This window comes from Asterias amurensis, chromosome 21 (genome assembly GCF_032118995.1).
Source record: "Asterias amurensis chromosome 21, ASM3211899v1".
In the NCBI taxonomy this organism is placed as follows: domain Eukaryota; kingdom Metazoa; phylum Echinodermata; class Asteroidea; order Forcipulatida; family Asteriidae; genus Asterias; species Asterias amurensis.
This window is the reverse complement of record NC_092668.1, coordinates 7,607,874-7,635,665: the sequence shown is the minus strand read 5'-3', so window position 1 is coordinate 7,635,665 and position 27,792 is coordinate 7,607,874. Positions and strand designations below refer to the sequence as shown.

At 39.0% G+C, this 27,792-nt stretch overlaps 1 protein-coding gene across 3 annotated transcripts in view; it reads right to left on the bottom strand.

Annotated features, from left to right (window-relative positions):
- The window catches only part of LOC139952957 (uncharacterized), a 45,159-nt gene extending 17,912 nt beyond the window's left edge, over nt 1–27,247 (bottom strand). For all 3 annotated transcript variants that reach the window (XM_071952298.1, XM_071952300.1, XM_071952299.1), the window contains exons 1-7: nt 27,031–27,247; nt 16,490–16,652; nt 14,497–14,589; nt 12,090–12,224; nt 10,715–10,828; nt 6,193–6,272; nt 1,517–1,622 (exon numbers count right to left, since the gene is read on the bottom strand). In XM_071952298.1, the coding sequence (XP_071808399.1) occupies nt 1,517–1,622; nt 6,193–6,272; nt 10,715–10,828; nt 12,090–12,224; nt 14,497–14,589; nt 16,490–16,639 (678 nt within the window). In that variant the 5' untranslated portion in view covers nt 16,640–16,652; nt 27,031–27,247. The remainder of the gene's footprint in view (nt 1–1,516; nt 1,623–6,192; nt 6,273–10,714; nt 10,829–12,089; nt 12,225–14,496; nt 14,590–16,489; nt 16,653–27,030) is intronic.
- Nucleotides 27,248–27,792: the final 545 nt, after the last annotated feature.

Below are 27,792 nucleotides of genomic sequence, written 5' to 3'. Positions count from 1 at the left end.
TTTCAACGCCTCATAATTCAACGTGCCTGTAAGATCCCATGAATTAAACAAGTTCACATGAAAGAGCTTACATCCCTTCAACAAATTTAAGTGAAAAGTGCGTGGGATCTCGTTGGCGCAGTGAGATAATAGAGGTCAAAGTTCAACTTTTACCAATATATTGCGTTTTCGCACCTCTGTAACCTCGTGCGCCAACATCAACAATTTTTTTTTAATGACAACCGGGTGTTGGAACAGTTTTCATCTAATTTCAAATGAAAAAAGAATCTTTGGATCTCTGCAACTTGCATGTCAAAAGATTTTTTGAAAGTTTTCTAGAGTATTGCCATTCCACACATTTTGGCTTAAATTGGCACAACATTCGCTTTTCTCATCACTGTAAGTGTCTGTGCCAACAAGATCCCATCAATGTGTTCTTGTATTTGGTTAAGTTGAGTGTTCCTAAACAGATTTCAATTGAAAAATAGTTGGGATCATGTTGGCCCACCAATATAACAAAGGTCAAAGGTCATATGAAACTACACTACTGCCTATTTCGGGCGATTTTGCGTCGTCTAGAAATCCACGCGCCAATATGATCCCGCTAAATTGTCTGCGTTTTATGATTATATACTTAGCAACACATAAAAAGCAAAAACCAAATGGGATTTGAGTGGCGCTAACAAATATTATACATGTAGATCAAAAGTTCATACTTGTGCATTGCTGTGGCAACAGAAAGTGAGAAATATCCCCCAATTTCAAAATGTTGGCAAACCATTAACGTGATGGGTCTCCAAAACATGTTTGTTCCAGATATAGATTGGACTTGCTTTTACAAATGGTGTTAGTTTAATGTTGGTGGGTAACTGTTGCCAAGGTCAAAGGTTACAAATAATATGGCTGTTTTTTATATTTTCTGTCAAGAGCCAACTTCAGAGCCGTTTCAAGATTTTATTTAATGAACAAGGGCTCTATCCTATATGTTTTGGAAAACCACTTATAATATCTAGGCACATGTGATTGTCCCAAATTAATTATAGAGCCCTTGTTCATTTGATAAAATGTTGACAGGACTTCGAAGTTGGCTCTCCACAGAAAATATTGATGTTTTTGCTTTTTATGTGTTCCTGAGATTCTATATAATCATAAAACGCAGACAATTTAATGGGATCATATTGGCGTGGTAATATGTCTCGAAGATGATAAGAAAACTCTTCCAAACTTTAAAATAAAAACATCCTTCCAAAACAACTTGGCCCATATCATGGGCACATTTTAAAAACTGAGGCCACTTCAAGTACACATGTATTGTATATGAGCCCCCCCCCAAAAAAAGTATCAAATAGTTACACTAATGAACCAAATTAAAACTCGTTTAAAGTTGAAATAAATTCCCAAAAGTCTGAGTAACAGATGGTGGCTCAGACAGTTTATCTATTGTCAGGCTAAAGCCCATCAAGAACCCCATGAAAGAAATTCAGCGTCTCAGTTTGATTTGAAATGACAAACTCAAGTAAAATGTAATGTGACTTACTGGACAAGCTCTTATATCTCCTATTGCACCAGCATTTCTTAACACTTGTCCAAAACAGACTGAGTTACTCCATTTGTATTTCTGCTTTATCTTCTTGGCTTCAGCACTAAAATGAAATAACAATATGCAAACAAAGAGTAATACAATTGTGACAACAGCCCCAGCATTTGGCCCCCAGTTTGAACCACATTCTCTCAATGTTACAATGTTGCCCTTTACAAACTCAGGAGTACCATAATAATGCCATCACTCTTTTTTTCTTGTGTTTTTTAAGTCTTATCTCATCTTTCTTTTGATGAGTCTGCTTTTTTACTATTGGACTGATACAGAGATGCCAAGTTCAGAGGCCAGCTATGCGAAAGATTTTTCAAAGCCTACACCCCCCCCCCCCTTAAAAAAAAAATCATTTTGGAAGGCCTTTTTATTTTTTCTCGGAGACCGGAATCGCCGCAGTCGGAATAAGAGCAGCCCCTCACTACAGGCAACCTTATCAGCTACCAAAATTTGTTTTGCACCATGTTCTCTAAGTCAAGTATTGCTCAACGCAATGGTGGTGTTGCATAATATGTTCAGGGTGATCATGATACTGATCAACTAAATGTTAAAGGGAAGGTACACGTTTGGTAACTGTTAAAGACCAGTCTTCTCACTTGGTGCATCCCTACATAAGCATAAAATAACAAACCTGTGAAAATTTGAGCTAAATTGGAAAATGATGATAGAAAAAACACCCTTGTTTAACGAATTTGTGTGCTTTCAGATAGGAATAAAAGACTTCTGGCTAGAAGTCTTTTATTATTTTAGTGAGAAATTACCTCTTTCTCAAAATCTATGCTTCTTCAGAGGGACCCGTTTCTCACAATATTTTATACTATCAACAGCTCTACAATGCTCGTTACCAAGTCAGTTTTTAAGTTAATATTTGTTTTGAGTAATTACCAATCGTGTACCTTCCCTTTAATACCCTGGCCTGATGATCTTGGAAGTGTTGTGGCTAAAGATCCATCCCACACGCCTACCAAGAACTATATCACACATTGCCACCAAACAGTCCTGGCGCTAATTGTTTGCTTGCTCATCTCCATGGAACTATTGACACAATTCTCAACATCCATCAGTATGCTGGTATAGTGATCATAGGTGATTTCAATCAGCAGGGTCTTACACAACTTTTTGTTAACCCACAATTTAGACAAGTTGTCATCCAGCCAACTACAGAGGACAAAACGTTAGACAAGATACTGTATGCTGTGCCACAGGTTTGCCCCCCCCCCCCCCCTGAAGGAGTGACCACAGTAATGTATTTTGGTCATCCTTAAAAACTGGCTGTACGAGTGCTAATGTAACAAGCATCACCAGACCTCTACGAGACTCCAACATACTGCAGTTTGGTTTGTGGACATGTAACCATAATTGGTCCTTGGTTATAAAAGCAGAAGACCACTCCTTGAATATGCAGTACCACTTTGGAATGGTGCACTAACTCAACAATAATGTGCAACAATTGGAAAGAATCCAGAGACGTGTCCTAAAGCTAATTTAAGGGGATGGTTACAAAGACTACCTTACATGTAGTTCATTAGAGTCTCTCAATTTACCAAGTCTAAGCAAACCACCAAGGTCACTGTGTTCAAAATTTGCCTCAGAGTTAATTGCTTAACAAACTATGACACACCTCCTCCCACCCTCAAGAATCACAGAGTTCTTTGCCAAACTAATTTTGATATTTACCCCAAAATGTAAGTCTAGCAGACTCAGAGATAGTGCCGTCCCTTTTTCAATAAATCTGATTATTTCTCAGTAGTTGTCTTACTTTAATTATTGCAGTTCTTAACTCCTCAATTTGTCATCAAGTAATATTTTATTAATTGTTTAATCACTTGCAACTGTTTCCCTTTAAATTAATTAATTATTTGGTTAATTGATTTGGTATGCCTTTTCGTTCCCATCCTAATTCTTGTTCTATTTTTATGTGCTTGTTCAGTGTTGTAGGTCTCGAGACCTGGTCTTGGTCTCGAGACCTTTTTTGGTGTCTTGGTCCCGGTCTCGGACTGCAAAATGTCTCGGTCTCGAAGGGCTGGTCTCGGAAGTACTGGTCTTGGTCTTGGTCTCAGTCTCAGAAGTACTGGTCTTGGTCTTGGTCTTGGTCTCAGTCTCGGAAGTACTGGTCTTGGTCTTGGTCTTGGTCTCGGTCTCGGAAGTACTGGTCTTGGTCTTGGTCTTGGTCTCGGTCTCGGAAGTACTGGTCTTGGTCTTGGTCTTGGTCTCAGTCTCGGAAGTACTGGTCTTGGTCTTGGTCTTGGTCTCAGTCTCGGAAGTACTGGTCTTGGTCTTGGTCTTGGTCTCGGTCTCGGAAGTACTGGTCTTGGTCTTGGTCTTGGTCTCGGTCTCGGAAGTACTGGTCTTGGTCTTGGTCTCGGTCTCGGTCTCGGTCTCGGAAGTACTGGTCTTGGTCTTGGTCTTGGTCTCGGTCTCGGAAGTACTGGTCTTGGTCTTGGTCTCAGTCTCGGAAGTACTGGTCTTGGTCTTGGTCTCAGTCTCGAAAGTACTGGTCTTGGTCTTGGTCTTGGTCTCAGTCTCGGAAGTACTGGTCTTGGTCTTGGTCTTGGTCTCGGTCTCGGAAGTACTGGTCTTGGTCTTGGTCTCGGTCTCGGTCTCGGAAGTACTGGTCTTGGTCTTGGTCTCGGTCTCGGAAGTACTGGTCTTGGTCTTGGTCTTGGTCTCGGTCTCGGAAGTACTGGTCTTGGTCTTGGTCTCGGTCTCGGACTGCAAAATGTCTCGGTCTCGAAGGGCTGGTCTCGGAAGTACTGGTCTTGGTCTTGGTCTTGGTCTCAGTCTCGGAAGTACTGGTCTTGGTCTTGGTCTTGGTCTCGGTCTCGGAAGTACTGGTCTTGGTCTTGGTCTTGGTCTTGGTCTTGGTCTCGGAAGTACTGGTCTTGGTCTTGGTCTTGGTCTCGGTCTCGGAAGTACTGGTCTTGGTCTTGGTCTCGGTCTCGGTCTCGGAAGTACTGGTCTTGGTCTTGGTCTTGGTCTCGGTCTCGGTCTCGGAAGTACTGGTCTTGGTCTTGGTCTTGGTCTCGGTCTCGGAAGTACTGGTCTTGGTCTTGGTCTCGGTCTCGGTCTCGAAAGTACTGGTCTTGGTCTTGGTCTCAGTCTCGGAAGTACTGGTCTTGGTCTTGGTCTTGGTCTCAGTCTTGGAAGTACTGGTCTTGGTCTTGGTCTTGGTCTCAGTCTCGGAAGTACTGGTCTTGGTCTTGGTCTTGGTCTCGGTCTCGGAAGTACTGGTCTTGGTCTTGGTCTCGGTCTCGGTCTCGGAAGTACTGGTCTTGGTCTTGGTCTCGGTCTCGGAAGTACTGGTCTTGGTCTTGGTCTTGGTCTCGGTCTCGGAAGTACTGGTCTTGGTCTTGGTCTCGGTCTCGGACTGCAAAATGTCTCTGTCTCGAAGGGCTGGTCTCGGAAGTACTGGTCTTGGTCTTGGTCTACATCTCGGCCTCAAGCTGCAAATGTCTTGCTCTCGAGACCCCTCGAGACTTCAGCAAATAACGATTTTCATGCACATTGCCGTCCGCGATCACGATGTTTCAAACAAGTCATCACATGCCGCTGCATCATTCAACGTGAAGCGTTAGAAAAGCTGCCAACCAATTTCTACAAAGCAGCTGTAGTATGTATGCGGTAAAAGGTGCCTTGCTAGCTACGCTTCGCGTGTCACTCAGTTTCTCACACTGACGTCACAGTAGGCAAATCCTGAGTGCGATGGTTTTGCAGATTGTTTTTCTCCAAAATAAACGTGGGCAGATAATATTCGGGCAAAACATTCACAAATATTACAGTACACACAGTACAAATATTTTAACAATTTAAGTTAAACAACAGTGGCATTCCCTGGAGAGCATAAAAGTCAAGATGGGAGATTTCACAGCCTGGACTTCCTGCCAGCAAGATTTGCCAAATATGTACATGTACACCAATATAAAGATTTTTGAAATGATGCCTTGAAATGAACAGGTGTGAAGTTTTAGGGGATACAAGATGTGATTACAGTATGTGTTTTCTAATATCTTGTTAGCAGAACTATAGTTTTCCTTAGCATGCATACACAGTATGTTTTAAAGCTGATATCACCTTAATTTTTATGTTTTACATAATTGTTTGCATGCGCCAGGTACATGTAGGTCTCGGTCTTGGTCTCGATACCTTGGTCTCGGTCGCGGACTGCAAAACATCTCGGTGTTGGAGGGCGTGTCTTGGTCTCGACTACAACACTGTTTGCTATACTGTGCAATTATTTGTTTTAATGTGGTCACTGGCCCATGTGAATATCCTAATAATATGTTTTTATAAATTTATGTAAATTTCTATATGTTTTTTGTGTTATTTAGGTGTTACACAACTGTACCTTTTATTTTCGTGTTTTTTTTATTTATTTTTTAATTCTTCTTCTTCTCGCTGGCGATTGTCAGTAATTAATATAGTAATAATTATGATACTCTTCATGATTGTTTTCTTTTATGGCTAAGAAGTCTAAATATCATATCGTCATGTAATTGATATAAACAAATGACTACAAAGATGATAAAAAAAGTGTCAACTATGACCTTATAAGGCTGATGAGCCTATACAGTGAGAACTTTTGTTGCATGTTGTCCTTAGTAAAACATCGGATAAAGGCTTACCATAATGCAGTACATGATACATAATGAACCATCTGTGTAAACGGAAATGGCTCTGAAGTGGCTCCACATGAACAGACACTCTGCAACCAATAAACATTGTATGTACATTGTTAGCTTTCAAACACCCAATGATTTTCAAAAATCTGTTTCGGACAAAAACAAATTGTGGTACAGATCTTTATTAGCTCTAATCAAATAAACAACATGATACAAACAGCCTTTAATACTAGGGCAATGATGGGCTCAGGGAATAAACCATGGTTACTAATAGTAATGGACAACCATTGTATGAGTTATCCAAGAATGAAGAAACATGTACAGAATTGAAGAGTTGATACCTCTTCGAACTGAACAACTTGATAAAGAAACAGCTAAGAAACAATATGAAGTGTTTTCAGGGGTTGCCCTTAACTTTTTTTTCAACTGGCCAGCAGGACCAGTTGGCTTGATTTTTCAATGGTCCGCCAGGTTTTTGACTGGTCCGTCAAATTTTTTATATTTTTTTTAACTAAAAGTTTACTGTTATACCAACTGCTCGATTTCCGATCGTCGCTATTTCAAAATTCAACATGAATTGCAACGTCAACTTATATGCACTGGAAGCCATACTTTATTTATGTGTACCAAGTTATTGTGTTCATAAGGGGGCTCACTAATTTGAGAGTATTGTTTCTTTAAAAATGTAATAACCATAGTATTATTTAAATTCATTTAAAAACAGGTCAAATTATTTGTCAGAGCAAATTGGAAAATTTAATATGATCTTTATTTAGGTAGTTTTTTTAGTCCGCGGTTTATTGTAAGCACTCGACATCGAAGTATTCCTAAGTACGAAGAACTTTTTTATGAAACAAAATTAGTGTTTTACTAAACAAACAAAAAAACACTTTAAAAACGACTGTTAAAAATATCATTAACTTTTTATGTATTGCCTTCAAATCTACGGTGGGGAGGGTTACGTGCGATCGCTCAAGTTATTTTATCATGTATAAACATTGCCTGTTTGTACTTTTAGTAAGTATTCATAAACATTTAATACATCGTACCGATAACCGAAGTTCCCAAAATCTTCCCACTTTCGTCCAGAAAAACCCCTAACAAAAAGTATAGACATCAAAATAGTTGCAACATCCATGAAGAAGCATATGAGTTTTACAGTATTTTTTTTCAATAATGTGTATGGAATGGACGGTGCCGGCGTCTGTTTTGTGAACAAAAAACATGGAGGTATTGCATTCTAGAACCCAAGTCTTTCTTGAACCCGCAAAAAACCCCAAACAACCGCGCATTATATTTGACCAATAAAACCATGGAGCAAAACTACATGGCCCATGGGCCCACCAATCGCCCGCAAAAAAACAAGCCCCAAATAACAAAAAAAAATAAGCAAAATCAGGACGGAAGAACCATACTAAACACAATTAAATACTCCTTTTTGCTCATCCAGAGTATCCTAACTTGGTAATTTTTGTTGAATGAAGCCTCACCGTCTCGCTCGTTTTTCGTAAACACGCTAGACTCTTATTCCCACACGGAAATCTGCTCCGTTGACGACCATGCTGCTGCTGACAGAATGTGTTTTGTTTTGTGGTCTTTTGTCAAGGCGATTGAAGCTAGTTTTGTAAGCTATTGCATACTTTCACCAATAGAGGGCGTCTATTCTCACGCTATCGACTATTCTGAAACGCCCTCTAGCGTTCAATGTTTCATACACTTTTTGCCACACGTGAACTAATACGAAGACTACAAGCCTTTGCGTTGCATGATGGGATTTTGCGCTGTGTGTACATGTGTATGCGTGATTTTTTTACGTTTTATCCAAACCTTGAGTGAATGTTTTTACGTTTTATTCGAGCCTAAAAATATTTTTAAAATAGTCATAGTTCTGTAGTACCGCTGCCGATATTTTTGACTGGTCAGCCGGACCAGTTGGCAAGGTGTTTCAGCTGGTCCGCCGCGATTTCTACTGGCATTTGGCCAGCGGACCAGCGTTAAGGTCGAACGATTACCAGAGGTGTTTATTATCTCATATATCGCTGGTTGTATAGATCTTGAATACTGATTAGCAAAACGATGTATTATTGGTATACATTGAATTCAAATAACCGTAATATAACTTGATGGTTGTACAACATCATCCAAACTTAAGATTGTTGTACAACCTTAATCTAGGATGATTGTTGTACAATCTTAATCTAAGATGATTGTTGTACAACCTTAATCTAGGATGATTGTTGTACAACCTTAATCTCAGATGATTTTTGTACAACCTTAATCTAAGATGATTGTTGTACCACCATCAGCTAAGATGATTGAGGTCGTTCACACGCCGTACTAAAGTTGGTCTAAGTCCACTTAGACCGGTTCGGGTTCAACTTTTGTGCGTGTGAACGCAAATAAAGTTAGACCGGATCGGGTTTAAACCCCAAAACTTAAACCGTCCAGCGAGGCGGTCTAAGTCTAAACCGGTTCGGGTTTATCTTTTAACACTGCGTGTGGACAGAATGACATCCGGTTTTAACTCACAACCGACGACCCATTGTGTGGTTCAATGCACACGCCCGGGACCCGGAGTGCTTGTATACGGTTTCTGTTGCCTCTGCTGCTGAAAAGCACCGAGTATTTATATTACTTTCTTGCTGCTTACCGAGTTGGCGAAACCCTCTCGATCGGTGTATGCAGTTTAACACAGGCCCACGCCCATGATTTATTAAATTCTGAAACAAAATTATATTTTCCAAGCTTTTTTTGTTGAGTGTCCTACAATAAATTGAAACTGTTTTTTCATGCGTATACTACGAGTGAGCGAAGAAGCATATTTTGTAATGCTTCTCACATGTACAGCGCTGCCATCCCATAGTGATCACTCTCTGATATCCCATAGTTATCCATGACCGATCCCGTGGATGTGCCTTTCTATTGCCGTCACCGTTACTAGCGTGCTGTACTTTCAATCTAGGAGAATGAACTGCAGTGGGCGCGAGGCTGTGTGTAGGGGAAATTCCCTACGCCAGCAATATCACCACGTTGTTGGGAAAATACTGCAAAGTACATGTATTGACGCAACTTGCACGTGTGTAGTTGTGTTTATGAACGAATCGGAATAAAAATCGCGGCACCAGCTATTTTGAGAGATCGCAACTTCCAATCGATTGAAGTACAAACTAAAAGTATTTATTAAATCGGAAACAGTGGTATAAAACAAAACACAAAAATGAAACGTGTTCTGTTTCATGGAATATGGACAATATTTTGGTGAGTTTTCTCGGCGGTTTGTATCAATATTTTGTTTGGTTAAAAAATAATTTCGAGTCGTGTTCATGTTTGTTTTAAGTGCCCATATCCTCCCAACGGTAAAACTGTTACCGCGTTCGATTGAGCCATTTGTATCAAATTATGCTCTGATGATCATCCAGGGCATGGGCACTCGGTATCTCGGCATACTCTGTGCGTGAATCTGATGAATAAAACCGGATGTTAGAGCAACGGGGTCGCGTCTACTTTGACCTCTTAAAACCGAAGATAAACCGGATCGGGTTTAACTCTGTGCTGTCTGAACGCAATGGGGTTTTATTTTTACGACCACCCCCCGCTGCTCGTAAAAGTTAGACCGGTTCGGGTCTAAGTTAGTACGCTGTCTGAACATACCCATTGTTATACAACCTTAATCTAGGATGATTGTTGTACAACCTTAATCTAAGATGATTGTTGTACCACCATCAGCTAAGATGATTGTTATACTGTACAACCTTAATCTAGGATGATTGTTGTACAACCTTAATCTAAGATGATTGTTGTACCACCATCAGCTAAGATGATTGTTATACTGTACAACCTTAATCTAGGATGATTGTTGTACAACCTTAATCTAGGATGATTGTTGTACAACCTTAATCTAAGATGATTGTTGAACCACCATCAGCTAAGATGATTGTTGTACAACCTTAATCTAAGATGATTGTTGTACAACCATCAGTTAAGATGATTGTTGTACAACCATCAGCTTGGACAACTGTTATACAATCATCAGCTTAAAGGGCATGTACTTTTTGTAGGACAAAAAACACAATGTCTACAGATCAACACTTAACTTACAGTTTGAAGATAATGATAGTAGAAAGCTTCCCTGAAAATATTACTTGCTGAGGTGCTGTAGTTTTTGAGAAATGAGTAAAACAATTTCACAAAAATAATTTTTGTCTCAGTGATCATGAGACGAAATTTATTTTCATGACATTGTTTTACTCATTTCTCAAAAACTACATGTACAGCACCTCGGCAACTAATATTTTAAGGTACGCTTACTACTATCTTTATCCTCAAACGGTGTAAGTTTAATGTAAATCTGTGGACATTGTGTTTTGTGTTACAAAAAAGTACCCCAATCCTTTAAGCTGTGTTTGAATCAATGTACAATTACCTTAGCTATTGTTATGGCTGTGGGGTCCTCACATCATTTTTCATGTCAATCATTCATGCTATATTTAATGAGAAATATGGAAAGAAACTTCTATTTACTTACATGTTCAATGAGAGTCATGGCAAACTTGCGATGGGGGATGCAATGTTTAGCATCACACAATTCTTCTTTTGTCTCATGTGCAAGATGGAAATGGATACGTGACAAGATGTTTTCCTAAAAGTAAAGAAACAGATTTAGCATATTAGACAAGTTGATACACTGGTGATGCATGTGATAGCATGCTGGGTCTGGAGTCAGAATGACATTCATGTTGTCATACCTGCCAACCTTGAGGAATGAAAAAGAGTAATCAAGCAAAATCGAGCAAAATCATGTGATTCTTACAAAAAGTATGCACACTGAATGTGCACCCTAAAAAAAATGGGGGGAAAAGACAGAAAACCGTTGTCCGGATTTTGGGCAAGCACAACGAATGTTAAAAGGCTTTCAAAAATAAACGGCAGCGTAGACAAAACATTCACAGAAACATTGGCCACAATTCTTACATGGTAACAATGTGTTGTGCATCCTCATTTTAAAGATATTTTGTAGCTTTCCTTAGCGTAATTCCACAAGCGCAATGTGTAAATTCCATTAAACTCATCCCTGGGACCGGTTTATGTTTCATGAGATGTTAAATTTGCATCGGGGATAAAGAATATTAATTTTGGTTTTTACCCATACAACGATGTGTGTAAGCACTGTATACTCAGTACTTTCCCAAGTCCTGCGAAAAAATATCACAGGCATGTTACTCAGGTGGTATTTGAACCCTCGACCCTTGCAATTCTAGAGCAGTGTCTTACCAACTAGACTACCGAGGTTGCCCGGTAGCTAGAGGCAGTTCGAATCCTATGTTTTGGCAGCGGGTTCCGCAGCGATATAAGAGATGTTAAATTTGCATCGGGATAAAGAATATTAACTTTGTTTTTTTTACCAATACACCAATGTGTGTTAACACTTTATACTCAGTACTTTCCCAGAGTCCTGTGAAAAAAATATTACAGGCATGTTACTCGAGTTGGAGTTATGTTTCATGAAGTAATCAACAGCAAATACCCACATTGCAAAGCACTGCGCAAACGACCAGACCACAAAAGAAAGGGGACTCAACAAAAGACATAAGCAGATGATTTGGGGCACATCATTTACATTGTTGATCATCATTGGTCAGCCTTTTACGATACTTTTGAGTAATTTTGTTTACATTTATCGGAACAATAAAAATGTAAGCGTACGTTCGGATGATCGGTCGGTTCCACATGTAATCATATAACCCCTACCCCCCTCTCCGCCCTTAATTGAAGAAAAAAAATTGATTCACATTGAACTCAGAGAGGTAATTTTTTTGCCTCCAATATTCACAGAAAAGTGCTGAATGGCAGAGAATTCTCAAGCCTGATGTAATGATTGAATAATTTTAAGTTTATCTTACAAAACATTCTGCAGCATCATCCATACATCCAAGCTGAAAGCGCAGTTCATCTTTGAAGGCTACTGCAAGTGCCCTCCGCAATGCATCAGGAGGTAGGGACTGTCTGTCACTATATCTCAGCTGTGTAAACAATACCTAAGTTTAAAAAAATGTTGGATTATTCATAAATGACATTTTGACTATAATTCATGAGTTTCTAATAAAATAGATTAATTTTAGTCCAGAATGAGGAAATGAATCACAATTAAAGGTATCATTACTACAATACAAAATCAAGAAAAACTTGTCCAGTAATTTTACATTAAAACTAACAGCACAAATATAACTAAACAGAACTCAATATAAACAGTTTTTGAAAATTAAGGATAACTAGCATTTTTCAAAAAATGACACTTAAAACACTCCCGGGTGGCAGAACATAGATTGAGCAGAACATAGGGGTATCTGAACGTATGTACATGTGACAATGTGTAGTATTATTATCATTAAGACTGGTTTATTGTAAAAACATCTGTTTGTTGCAGTCCAGAGACTGAATTAAAATACAGATTTACATTTTTATATAAAAATTTTAAAAAGCACAGGAGAATATTTATACACAAGAAACATTACAAATTTAAAAGCGAAAGTCAAAAGAGACGCTATGAGAACTAAAATTAGATAAAACAAAGACAATAAATTTAACAAGCACACTTAAGGTAGCGTCTCAAAAGTCGGAACGATTGGAACGTTCCACAGGGAATACGACAGCGATCCAGTGGGCATACGGCAACGATCCTATGGGAACACGCAAAGGATCCGCTGGAACTATGCAGTATGCTCAGCGGAACGTTCCGCTGGGAATACGCGGGCATACTCTGCTGTAAGAACGTTCCTGTGAATCGTTTCATCAAGCACGCAGCCAGTAACCCAATCATGAATTGGCACGAGTGATAATTCCTATCGGTTATTAAAGCCTATTAATTTATCAATTACACAGAATGAGATTGAAAATAGCATTCTATTAATTTGTACTTTCATTACGTTTTTATTTTCAAAAGTGTTAAACTATTAGGCTATGTGTTAATTTACAAATTTGGTCCTTCCGATTCTCTGATTCAGTATATCCCCATTGTGTGTAATGTTGATTTGTATTTGAACAATAATATCTTGCATGCATTAGAGGTCCTAGATTGTCCACCAATGATATTGCAAAAAGTATTTAGGTTTATTTACGCCTAGTTCAGCTTTAATCGTGTTGCCATGGTACATCGATGTTAAAGGCAGTGAACACTATTGGTAATTACTCAAAATAATTATTAGCATAAAACTTTTCTTGGTGACGAGTAATAGGGAGAGGTTGATGGTATAAAACATTGTGAGAAACGGCTCCCTCTGAAGTGCCATAGTTTTCGAGAAAGAAGTAATTTTCCACGAATTTGATTTCGAGACTTCAGATTTAGAACTTGAGGTCTCGAAATTGACCATCTAAACGCACACAACTTCGTGTAACAAGGGTGTTTTTTTCTTTCATTATTATCTCGCAACTTTGATGACCGATTGAGCTCAAATTTTCACAGGTTAGTTATTTTATGCATATGTTGAGATACACCAACTGTAAAGGCTAGTCTTTGACAATTACCAAAAGTGTCTACTGCCTTTAAATTAAACTTAGTTTTAAAATAAAACAAAAACTTATCTCTACAGTGTTGTTGATGATTGATCGCGACAAGCACTGCTGGGAGTTCGCTTTACACTGACGTGAAACTAGGCCTGGGCGAATTATTCGAATATCCGGTTAATGGCGAATAGGTTTTCCTATCCGTAACCGCGAATGCCTTTTTTTCCTTAACCGAATATCCACATAGGGCGCGAATACCTATTTATAAACCGGATAGTTCTGTAATTACAACCAAGTAACCGGATATTCTTTAATATCCGAATATCCCCGGATGTCGGGCGACAACTGATAGGAATGTTTTGTCTGAATCCTAATGAAACTTCTATTAAGACAGCCTAAAACAGCATAAATTGAGTATTTAATTATGCTCACCTCCGTGAAGAGCTAAAACAATGACATTTCTGACGTAGTTAGTACAAAGATTTCGAAAGTTTTCCTTCACGTAGAGTCAATCACGATCACCTTAACCAGTTATGATATTATACCAAAACCATAGCATAACTGGTTAATGCATTTTTACATGCTAAATCTGAAACGAAAATTATTACTTTTACTCATTTCTCAAAAACTACAGCACCTCAGTAAGTAAAATTTCAAGGGAAGCTTTCTACTATCAATGTAAATCTGTGGACATTGTGTTTTTTGTTAGGAAAAGGTACAATACCCTTTAACTGCACTGTTGGAGAAGGTTGCCTACAATGTACATGATGTTCCCCCATACGTACTGTACATTTGACATAAACTCACCTTTAGTGCACAGAAGATACAGGCATTGCCCATGCAAGCATGACCTCCCATCTCCCGGAAACTTCTTCTGAATACATCTAAATGCCACAGAACCTATGTACATATTATATAAATGCAAATGATGAGTATTGTTCATTGCTTCATATTGGGTAATATACATGTAAAGTGTCCAAAGGTCCAAAGCGTTATTGTAAAAAATTAACCCAGTTAAACATGTATTCATAAATACCTCAGACAGTTTCGCTATTCCTATTGGTGGAGAGCGCGTCACGTTGGGGTGTTTAAACCGTTGATAATGACCAGCGTTTATAACCGGTTGTCTGCGCTAGTCTTGATGCAAGCATTTCTTGTTACGGGCATGCAGGCGCTGTCGGTGATTTGGCCGCGCTGTGTGTGAAAGGAAAACCAGCGAATATGCACCAAGACTATACGCACATCCCATACAAACGCGTACGGACATCGTACATCATTCAACATGTATACTGAACATACCATGGTGGTGGAAACAAACAGAGCTCAAGCACTCGGAAACGGATTAGTTTTACAGAGTTTCTTACTTTATTAAGCCTTTTAACCAAAAAGGTATTTATGAATGGGAATCAAAGTATGTTGAATCGGTTTCAACTAGTGGTTTAAACCCGCCGAGGCCTGGTTCTTGATAATTTACCTCGTGAAAATTTGGACTGTTCCATTTCACGAGGCAAATGGAACAGTCCAAATTTTACCGAGGTAAAATTATCAAGAACCAGGCCTCGTTGGGATTAAACCACTAGTTGAAAAGCTCTTCACCACACATTGATTCCTTTAATTATCGCTAGAGGAGGAGTTTACCTTTGCGCTTCTGGCAGTTTCGCTTGTCTCTAGGAAGTGATAAAAGTATTAAATTTTTTCATTTCAAACAAGTCTGCATTCAGTCCCGTCCTGTTTTGACATCATTTGTTAAAATTGGTATTATGATAAAGCAAATTGTTCTATGAATGAAACTTTGCATTGTATCATTTTCGTAAGTGATCAACAACTTATGTGTTTTCATATTTTTGGACCCCAAATACAGGACAATTTAAAATTCCCATAACAGGACAGAATTTTAGTGCGACAGGATGGAAAATGGTGCACGGTACAACAATTTATTGTAGTTTCCTATCATCTTGAGTATATTCCGACTCTTACATTATATGAAATTATTCTTGTGATGCGTCTTTTGGGCAGTTTTAACTGAAGTATACTCCTATCCATCATTTCTGGTCCCTCAAGTTTTTTTTCCCGACATGCATTGTCAATGGCAAAACAAAAATTGTCAAAATTTGTGTACCTCTCTAGATGGCAAACACCATTGAAGCAGAAAAACATGTTTCGAGTCCAAGTATTTTGCAAGTTTAACATTTGATCAACTTTTTTAAACTGATAAACTTCCGCCCCGTCACTCTTCCTTCCCGTCACACCACCATTTTGTTTTTAATTAAGTATTTTATTATTTACAGAAAGGATCAAGCTGTTAAGTGTAGTAAGAAGGGCAATAGTTTTACTTTGTATTGGCATGGAAATTGTTGTTTACCTCTTATTAAATTTGATGAAAATTAATATTGTACATCGAGTAAAAAAACCTTCATTATTTCTTCATTCAGTCCCGTCACTTTTTTATATTTGGTCGCTACCATGGCAACGTCTTTTGTTGGAGATAAAACATTTTTCCAATAATAGAGCACAACTGACTTGTGCATATAAGCAGCTAATTTTTTTCTTTCAGCTGCAACCAAATGTACTTCCTTTTCCGTCCTTCATGTAGGGGTAGTTTTGGATCTGACCCTACAAAGACTATAACTCAAATCCAAGGGGGTTTCTTTTGAAATCAATGATTTTGCAAAATAATAAATAAAAACCAAAACCACATTTTGAAGTTAATGGATGGTTATAAAGTTGTATGAATGACATCTCCACCATCGATGTGATGATCTCATTATGTTTCACACGTGGTTTGTATACTTGCACATACCTGTACTGCACTGTTTAGAAAGCAGTTGTTTTCTCCTGGTGCATTCAGTAATCCTTTTGAAAATATGACTGAACTAGTGTTTCTTGGTTGCCAGACATGTGCTGCTGTCTGTCGGCTTTGACTGGCAAGACTTTGATACCAGGTGGCCATTTCAAAATATTACCTGCCAAAAAAAAAAATACATACACACTAAATTTTAAGTAATTTTTTTTATCAAGAGCAGGGCTAATTTTAAATTTTGTTTGGGGGAGTCATGGTCTCTCATCTTTATTTTCCATATTTCACACATATATTCAACACACAGGAACATAATTCCAAGATGCTCCATGTTTCTGGAGGGCATTGAAAAAAATCCCTAAACTGTAACTAAACAACACAACATCAATTTCATCCGACCAACTGACCCTGCCTGTGTCCCCTGACATGGATGACTGAGAAGGGGCGTTGGTGCAGTACCAATCGACAGAAGATAACATCGATGGTTGCTCTTTGCCCATCTGTTCTCAAAATGGTATCCCCACTGTTTATTGCCTGTTTTGTTTTTTTCAATGTGAAAGATGGCGCCCAGTGTGTTGTAAGATGTCGCTTAGTGTGCACACTCCACGACTTGCTCTGATACATGTATTTCTACTCATTTTACCTAGTTTCAGATACATAAACACTCTGAATCTTATACTGTGAGTTCATGCTACATTGTATCTGTGTGAATTTCAGGACATTTTTGAGTCTGATTTCCAGCTTTCTCTGCAAACAACTCTTCAAGAATGCTACACACTTGACCGAATCAGCATGATGATGCCAGCCATTGTGTTCCTCCTCCAGCCCATTGTGTTCAACCTCAAGCCCATTGTCCAGACCCTGCATTCAACAGCTTGTGGTGTGGCATTAGCCCTGGCAGCCTTTCGTATTATACTACCGTGACTTCCTGGATATCAGGGTACATTTCTGGGGCGGAAAATTTTCAAAGCTTCGTAACTTAAATCTTTACCTACAAGAAGCCAATAATTTCAACAGATTCACATTCCATGGCAGCATAAATTTTTCTGCGGTGGGTTTTGATTGTCATAATTCTTCACAAATCCGTCATTTTCATGAAATAATGCAGCTTCTCACGTTAAAGAATTCCCATTTTTGTTCGTACTCTCACAGTCTGCCGTGTGTACGCAAGACGCAAGACGCAAAAATCTTGCGTTGCGTTTGCGTGTTAACGCTGTGCAGTCAAGATACGGTGACCAATAATTCATGCGTCTAAGCTTGCATCATGCGTCTTGCACGCGAATGTATACGTATACACACGGCAGCAGACAACACTGTGAGAAACGATCAAAACGGGAATTTGTTTAATGTTCGGAGCTGCATTATTTCATAAAAATTACAGATTTGTGAAGAATATATGAAAAATGTATGCCACCATGGAATGTGAATCTGTTGAAATTAGTGGCTTGTTGCAGGTAAGATTTGAGTTATGAAGCTTTGAAAAATTTCTGCCCCAGAAACGGGCCTTAATAGTTAGGATTCTGTATTTGTGTACAGGAAGAGTCCTAGGATATAGGGCTAGTGTACATTTGTAGCACTAGACATGCCACAGTACTATACAAGTACATAAATGTACAAGGGCAACTTCGCGGGAAAGGTTGCAAAATGAAAAATGGGTAATGGGTGCTTTTTTTTAAAAAAAGACTTTGTTGGAATTTGCTGATTTTTGTCGTGTTAGAACCTTTATGTGGTAGCAATCTCCAGAACAAATTTCATAGCTCTACCTATAACGGTTCTCAAATGATAAGCTCATATAGGTGCTAAAGTACAAGATTTTGAGTCTCACTCACATTTTTTAGAAACTGCATTTAGTGAGAAATAAAAAATAAATGCCATTGCAACCACCCAGACTTGCAAGGATATTGGAGTATTTCCCCAAACTCTGTATACCAAATTTTATTAGGATCGACAAACATGTACTCATTTTTTCGTTAAACCATTTTGAGTAAGATGTTGATGTAGCTGTTAAATGTTTTTTCAAAATGTCCTTTCCTGAACATGGTATTTTATTCCAAAATTAAAAGAAAGGAAACAAAACGTATTGCCTGTCAAAATGACCCTACATACTCCAGTAATCAAATGTAAAAAGATTGGAATTTGGAAATCAGAAGTAAATTTGATATAGCTGCTGTTGCGTACGCTACACAAAAGTCTGTTAAAAATGTCCTATCCTGAACACTGTGGGTATTTATGAATGAACAATTTTCACTGGTTGAAAAGTTTCTAGGTATTTCTTAATGGGGCATCATACACGTGTAGCCTTGTCTCAAATTAAACTAATGTTTTCACTTGCAGTGATTTATAACAAAAACATTTGCCATTACTACCATTTACTGTCTAAGCATAGGAAATGCACGAGGTTCTATGAGCACTAAACCTTATTCAATATTATGTCCTTTCCTGAACATAAAAAAAACAACAGTTGGACACAGCATTTAAGGTACAAACTGATTTGCCTCACAAAGACGTATAACTTCTCAACTTAAAAAACTTGTGTTTACCCTGAATAAACAATTTACTCTAAAATGCCTCGCGGATGATTACCATGTACAATTATGCTACATTGCATTAATGCATTATAAGTGCAGGTTAGTATCACGCACAATTTACCATCTTCAGTGCATAACAAAAATAAATAAAATATGTTCATGTGATAATATGGTACTCTATTACCACTTTTAATTGGTTTGATTGTTTTGTTCTTTGAAATGCCTTTTTCAAAAGATCAAACTTGACCAAATGAAGTGAATTGTTAAATTTGTGTCCTTTCCTGAACAAAATGAGACCTTTTCATAGCAATGATAAAGACCATGTTACCTTGAAAACGTAGTACACTATGAATGCAATTTCGTTGCCAATTGCTATACCATGATTATAACCCTTGAACCATGATTATAACCCTTGAACAAAAGTGCTGATAATCAGTAGGGTGTGTGGTTTTATGTAAAACAGAAATGAAAGTTTGTGTTTCAAGGAAAAAAAGAGTAAACATTGTTTTTGTAGCCTAGAGAGTGCATTAATTAGGGAATAACAGTGACGAGGACCTGGTCTTCACTGCGTGGTAATGACCGGGTTGTTGGCTGGCGCTGTTAACGGACCGAGCCAGCCACCAACCAAGGTCATTACTAGCCACCAACCAAGGTCATTACCACACAGTGAAGACTGGGTCCGAACACTGTTATTCCCATTAAATACCTTTTTTAGCGAATTAAACCGCTAAAATTGTCCAAATTTCGTGACTTTTCTCTCGGCGATACTTCCAGAATGTTCAGGGGCCATCTTTGAGCTTTTGATGGTTCCCATCTCTTTCGTGCGTTATTCACATTACTGATCTTGGAGACCCTGAGTGACTCTTTTAAATAATCGTCTGTTCAGCGCCTTCACTGGGGTCAAAGGAGGCAAATGATTGGACGATAACTGTTCTTTGTGCATTTAAACGCGCGCATGAGCTTAGCGTCCATGTAGCATGTCGCTGTAAAGAAGACCATATGGACAAATGAGTTTACACGCGCTCACTCAAAATTGATACATTTTCAGCGCGTACGCGCAAGTGCACGAAGTTGCAATGAAACTAATGGATATAAATATAGCGATACAGTGCAACGCGCAAGGTTTACACAATGTATGCTGATTTAGGGGCCACTTATTCGCTATTTACCAAAGCCGGCCTTTATACCGACCGTTAACACTCCCCCACGTGACCAGGTTTTGACCAATCGGAGACTTGAAACCGTCCAAGGTAAAATTTTTAATATTCAATACATGACTACTGTAGTGACTTTTAATCATTTTAAAGCAACAGAGCATGTTTGAGATGTGGAATTGACAGATATTTAACTTCATTTACCTATTTAGTGGTCTGCAAAGTGTAAAGTGTCTAAAAAGTTAAAATTTAAAAATGTTTTTAAAAGCCTTGAAATTAACATTTTTTAATACCTTTACGGGAAATAATTTCAAAAAATAAACATGCTTTTATCGATACAAGTTTCATTCACACATACATGTAGCTGGCCTCTGAACTTGGCATGCTGGATACAGAGTGGATTGGACCGATTTATGGGGCTAGCCATAAGAGTTATTATTATGAACTAGAGGGCGCACTGGCCTATGATGCGACCTGTTCTAAGTTGAACAAACACTACAGGCATTGCTTTACTAGTGTGTGTTTTAGCGGCCATTTTGTTAGTTGAAAAACAGCATCATTCCGGTTCCGTCCACGGCAAAATTAAATCTAGCAAGTATCTAGAATTGTCAAACTTACCAGTTTAAAAGCTTTAGTAAAAGTTTTCTGTGGGATTTTGCCACTACTGAACCCTCATTTACAAAAAAACAAAATGTATATGTGAAAAAGAATAATTATTTGACTCGCCCAGCGGGCTGGCGAGAAAGGGTTTTCACTCGTCAGCTGCTATTTTCCCTCGCATTTGGCGACCGCTAATTTCGAACCCTGATCGCGTAGCGTTCCATATAAAACACAAACTCCAACGTGTGTTTCTTATTCAATGCGCGTAGAGAATGGCGCATGCGTGTCCCCTAGTGCAGTCCCGTCCCGTTTGTGCAAGATGCACGTAGAGAATGGCGCATGCATGTTTCCTTGCGGTCCCGTCCCGTTTGTGCAAGAAGCATCACCAGTTTGCCTCCAGATATGTTGTATCGTAGGAGGTCCTGTTTTCAAGGTGTTCTTAAAATCGTGGCAAATCTTTTACCTCTCTGTGCGCGATGTAAACAGTCCCTAGATACAAAAATGTTGGTTGTATTTGCCAAGCAAAGAGTCTCCTCTCCCTTGACCAAAACTTAGAAACACGTATGGCTCCACTGGTTATTTGCACTTGTGAATGCAAAAAGTTTGGTATTTTAGGCATTTCTACAAGGTACAAAAATATGTCGGAATGTTGAGTCCATCTCTATCCAGATAAAATATTATAAAATAAATTTGGTATCCCCACTACAGTTGGGACAGTTATTACTACAGTTGGGACTGGGGGTCCCAACTAGAGTAACGACTGTCCCATCTTCTATGGTAAGACCATCCCTACCACTCAGCTAAAATATTATCAACCCAGGCCTATATCCCACTACACCGAGTCAACCCATTGGTACAGTTTGGAACGGCAGTCAATTCTGTGTGGCTGATGCAGAGAAATAACCGCAGTATCAGACTTGAAATCAAGTCTACACAGTCTGGTCCCGACAGTACAGTAGTCCACGCACGGTACTGTTGAGCTCTATGTGAAATCCCAACTACAGTTGGGACGCCCCAACTTTAACACTCAAGTTGGGACCAGTCCCAACTACCAAGTTGGGACGGAACATTGACATTGCGAAACGCACGGAAACAAGAGTTGGGTTTTTCTGTTATTTTCTCCTGACTCCGATGACCGATTGAGCCTAAATTTTCACAGGTTTGTTATTTTATATATAAGTTGTGATACAAGTGTGGGACTTGGACAGTACTGTTTAGCGAAAGTGTGTGTAATGGCTTTAAAAGCCAATAATTATTCACACTTTTTTGGGGAAGCAAATTACCATGGTAATTTTTAAAATGTCATAAAAAATACTGGAATAAAATTAAGATAACTGCTGGCTATAGAGTCATACACAGAGTCTCACAGAACACTTGCAGTCACTGCAGATATTTCTTCCACGTATGGCTTCACCGGGAAACCATTCTTTCTTGTTTGCCTTGAAAACAGGAAAAACTCAAAACAAATTGGACCAGTTGAAGTCATTGAAGATCATGTGTGGTGTGAAAATTTCAATGTTCATCAAGTTTTAATTTATGTTTACATACTTAATATAAACAAATGAAGATAATTAGGGCATCCGTTGCAATATCGCTTTCCCAATTCAAAGAACAAGGCATAATAGCGTGAAAACTGGTAAAGAGGAGGAAATTCATACTGCTTGTTTTGTTGGGAGCATCAATCAACCCTTTTTAGCATGCTTAGGTTTATGTCCAAACTTGTGGATCCTGCCGAGTAAACCAACGTAAACCGTTAACGTAAACGTAAACGACTGACACTGACCACTGAGACAGAGTCAGTAAAACTTTAAAAGTATCTGATTCTACTTAATACTATCATCATCATCATCATCATCTTCCTATACTGTGCAGAAACCTCCTCTGGAGATCCTGGTGTCATGTGTTTTCAGTAGGATAACAGGAAAATTAATAATAATAATAATAATAATAATAATAATAATAATAATAATAATAATAATAACTGCCGGTTCTTGAGGTGTACTGAGGAAGTGGCCAGCAGCAAGTCATGGAATTGGTTAAAGAGTGGAGAACTAAAGAAGGAAACAGAGGGCTTGATTACTGCGGCGCAAGACCAGTCTCTAAGGACAAATGTAATGAAGGCAAGGATAGAGAAAGCAAACGTCTCTCCTATGTGTAGAATGTGCAATAAAGCAGAGGAGACTGTATTTCATATTGTTAGCGAATGCAGTAAGATGGCCCAAACGGAGTACAAAGGAAGACATGACAAGCTGGCCAAGGTGATTCACTGGGATCTGTGTAAGAAGTATGGTGTCAAAGTGCTTGCGAAATGGTACGAACATGTTCCGGAAAAAGTTGTAGAGACCGACCAGGTCAAGATCCTTTGGGACTTTAACATTCAGACCGATCATGTTATACCACATAGGCGTCCGGATGTTGTGCTATTAGATAAGACGAAGAAGATGTGTCATCTCATTGACATAGCTGTGCCAGGTGATATAAGGGTAGCTTCGAAAGAGATGGAAAAGATCGAGAAGTACCAGGACCTGGCTAGGGAACTTCGTAAGATTTGGCAGGTAAAGGTAAAAGTAGTCCCCGTGGTGGTTGGAGCACTTGGCACCATTCCCAAAGCACTGGGGAAACATCTAGATGAAATAGGGACAAATGTGAGGGTAGATCTGTTGCAGAAGGCAGCGCTTTTGGGAACAGCGAGGATCCTGAGAAAGACTCTTGAGATCTAAGGCTACGGGACGTAGCCCGACTCGAGGAGTTACCGGCACAAAGGAAAATAACATCTTTCTTTTGCATGCTGTGATAAAATGAAATAATAATAATAATAATAATCAGACTTGTAATGCGCACATATCCACCCTGCTGGGTGTTCAAGGCGCAGTAAAACCAAAACAAAACAAAAAACAAAACACAACACAAAGAAAAACAGACACAACAAAATTAGTCATTGAAAACCTGTGACATAAGATAAGTTTTGAGAAGAGACTTGAATTTTGCGGTACAAAGACAAGATTGAAGATTAAGTGGTAGAGAGTTCCAGATGTGTGGCGCGGCTAGAGAAAAAGACCTGTCACCCCATGAGTGTCGAGACTTGGGTTCAATGAGGAGAAGCATGGAACTTGATCGAAGATTCCTTGATGGAGTGTAAACTTGAAGCAGTTCAGAAATATAGTGGGGAGCCTTGCCATTTAGAGCTTTGTGGACAATGAGCATCAGCTTGAAGATGATTCGTTGAGAGATAGGGAGCCAGTGTAGTTGTTTCAGAAGGGGGTGATAGAACAGGATTTACTAGACAGTGTCACAATGCGGGCAGCAGTATTTTGGAGCTGTTGAAGTCAGGAAATCTGGTTGTTAGGAAGACTGTAGAGAAGAGCATTGCCGTTGTCAAGACGAGAAGTAACAAATGCGTGAATGACCTTTTCAGTGGCACTTTTGTCCAAGTACTTGCGAATCTTACCTATATTCCTGATGTGATATGATGATAAACGAACAATGTTGTTGATGTGTGGCTATCAAAAACTAAATATTTTTTTTTCAAATCATCTATCCAATTTTTTAACAACAAAACTTTCACTTCATGGTGTGTTGAAATTTTTAAAGTTTTGGTTTTACGTTGCGAGAGACAGTCCGCCATTAACAGTGCTTATGCATGCACGACATTGGAGCAACGTCATATGTTTTCACACCTTTCATTGGTTGGTGTTTTATTGAATATTCAGAAGCTAGTATGGCGTGCAAAATAAATCGCAAATTTAATTACATTTTTGTCCTATGGCATTATGGCTACTATATTAGAATCCAGAGATATCATATGGCATGAAAGTAAAACACCCCACCCCCCCCCCCCTTGATGCACTCACACTTCATAACAATCCGTTTTCCCCCATTTCAGACCAGTAATGTCTGGTTTCAGGAGATAAGAAACCAATCTATGATATTTTCTCTTTAATGTAGACTTAGGAAAAGTTTCCGTTTGGCGCCACCACTTTTTCATTCGAAATAAAATAATATAGTATCTAATTTACCTGATTGATATATCCCTTTTTGTAAAAATTAGTGAAAAAGTGGTGGCGCCATGCGGAAAGTTATCCATGACTTAATATTTATTACGCTTATCGGAATTTATAACAGTTATGCAGTAAATAAATTTAAAAAATTGTTGTCATTTTCACTTAAAATATTTTAATATTTTCCCTAACGTCCGTCGATATCGGTTTTTTCTCATTACCGATATATCGAAAATTTAATATCGAGTATACTCGATATATCGAGTATTTCCCGCGCGCAAGATGAAGCCTAAAAACAGCACTTGGTATACTCATGGCGAGTAGAAATATATATACCGTAGACTGACAGTTTAATAGGGTTACATTTAAACCTGTTTTGGGGGGCCCCGACCTTGTTTGTAGTTAAAAAATTTCAAATTGCGTAGTCCCGCGCCCCGATTATTTCTGGTTTTACAACAAAGAATGATCGCCGCTACCGCTGGCTTGGCCAATATTGGTGAACGCTCACCACAATTCTCGATTCGTGATTGGCCATGATTGACCGTCTCAAAATGACACAGAGCCTTTGTGAGTTGCGTGACTCGCCGACATTAAGGTGTCAGTTGCCGATGCACTGACGTAAAAGTGTCAATCAAGTTGTCCGACGGGCGCGCGGGCGGGCGGCTTTGGGTTGAGATCTTTGGTACGATGTGGAAAACAAAATTGTGGAGAGTGAAGTGTGTTAGGGGAGCGTGGCGCTTCAAACTTCAACACTAAATGAATTAGTTACTAAACTTTTTCAGAGTCTAATGCCCTCAAAAATAACGACAATTCACGGCAATATTGTTAGATACATTATAAATGTCCGCTGGTATGTTACACTACCTTTACGGTTGAAAATGGTTGAGATAATCATCGAAAAAAAAATCACTAGAAAGTCCCGCAAAGCACAGACCTACCATTCCGCGCTCACAATATACAACGCAAACAGCATGCAGTCACATAGTCTCCAATAAAGGCTCGTAGCACTTAGCATTCTATAAAGGCATGAAACATTGAATGCTAGAACGCCCTCTATTGTCAAAATAACGCAGTGCATCACGCGATACCGCGTTGACAAAAGACTGCACGTGTCTGTGCATGCTTGGGCAAACGGGTTTTCCCCCCGAATTGCAATAACCACACACGCTGGTGTGCACGCTTAAACCGTACAACACCATAGTCTTCGCTGGTACGCACGCAATAGCCGCCGACAACGTGGTCTGCGAAGCATAGTTCCTCGGAAATGTTAGCTTGTTTACGAACACAATGTGTAGGCTTTGTTTGACCAAAATGACGCCATTACGATACCTTAGATTGATAGAAAGATTATTTTTCTGTGTAACGTAAGATTGTTTTCTTCCTTATTTTGTTATGTCTTATTGATTCGGGGATTTTTTTTTGCGGGGTATTTTTGCAAAGTAGCGGTGGTTTCTTTTGAGGTTTTACCGTACGCTCGCCGCGGGGTCGTGAACTTCTGCGGCGGGCCAGCGGCTGATGGCGAAATCCCAAAGAACAAGCAGACATACTTGGTTGTAAAACGTATTTTATTTAATACGGCAACTCAAAATGATGAAACTACATAACGACGACGGCTTTTCTAATACTCAAACATAGATTTCTCTTAAATAATCGGACACTCTTTTGGTATTTTCGATATCATTTAAGAACATCAAAATTTTCAAAACATCAAAATTTTCGATATATCGAAAATCCGATATTACGATATGATTATAAAAGTGACATCGGCGATTTCGATGTCAAAAAAATATCGAGTTTTTGAGTATTTTCGATATATCGACGGACGTTAATTTTCCCCACATTTGCACACCACAGAATCCCAAAAAGTAACCACCTCACGTGATCCATCTCATGACTAAAGCAGAATGAAACTCAGTCTAGCAGATAGTAATTTTTTTTTTTACTTTCGAGGTTTGATGATGTTTCTTTGACTCATTTGAATGTTGGCATAATAATGCACTAGTGATTAGTACCAAAAATCAATCACTTTATAAATGTTTGAGCATAACCAACGACAGGAATCTTTATTCTCAGCATGATTAAGCCTGATGAAAATACAGACCGTGAGTAAACTGCATAGCTTCTGTCACCGGTGCAGCTTGCACAATTTCGCGGTAAACGGGAATCAAAGTTGGGGACTGAAACCATATGAAGGTCGATAACCATGATAACGTACTTTATTTATTACTATTATTACTAAAATATAAAACTTTAATAAAACTTACCAAACACCAAGAAGTACGGCAGCCGTGCAGTATTACTGGTGTGCAAACTGAGGAATCTAACGAAATCGCCAAAGATGTGTTCATTATTTCGTACTTTTCGGAGTTGCTTCCTTTCATCAGAGAGCAGAGCGAAATGTTTTCATATAAAAATTGTAGTACTGAACTGAGTATTCACGATCAAACTGACACATAAAAAAAGACGTCGTACACGTATGTACGTTTGTCTTGTGTGTGTACGTTTGTCTTGTGTGTGTACGGGACGGGTGCATGCAGTGTGTATGAAATGTGTAGTGTCCACTTATGTACAATGTAATGTACGGAAGCCCATTAGTGCCACGTTGCGTTTCTCTTTAGCGTTGTAGGGTTTCTCTTTCATGTGGTAGTGTTTCCTTTTCACCTGGTTGCCGCCACTTAATAACCGGCGGCCTGTTGTGTCCTTGGTTAAAATACAATTGCGCCCTCTAGTGTTAAGGGGTTTTGTGGTTACGCCATCTTGGATGGTAGAGTTGTATTACATGACATGAATTGAACATGATAGCATACTGTTAACTAACTTCTCTGCGTCCTTGTGAATTCCTTACTGACTACGCTACACGGCCGCCACTTAATTAACTGGCGGCCGCCAATTAATTAACTGGCGGCCGCTGGTTATCAAGTGGCGGCCACCACTCAACTAACTGGCAGCCGCCACTTAATAACCGGCGGCCGCCAGTTAATTAAGTAGCGTGAACTAAATTGGGTTCTTGTTTAAACCTGTCACAA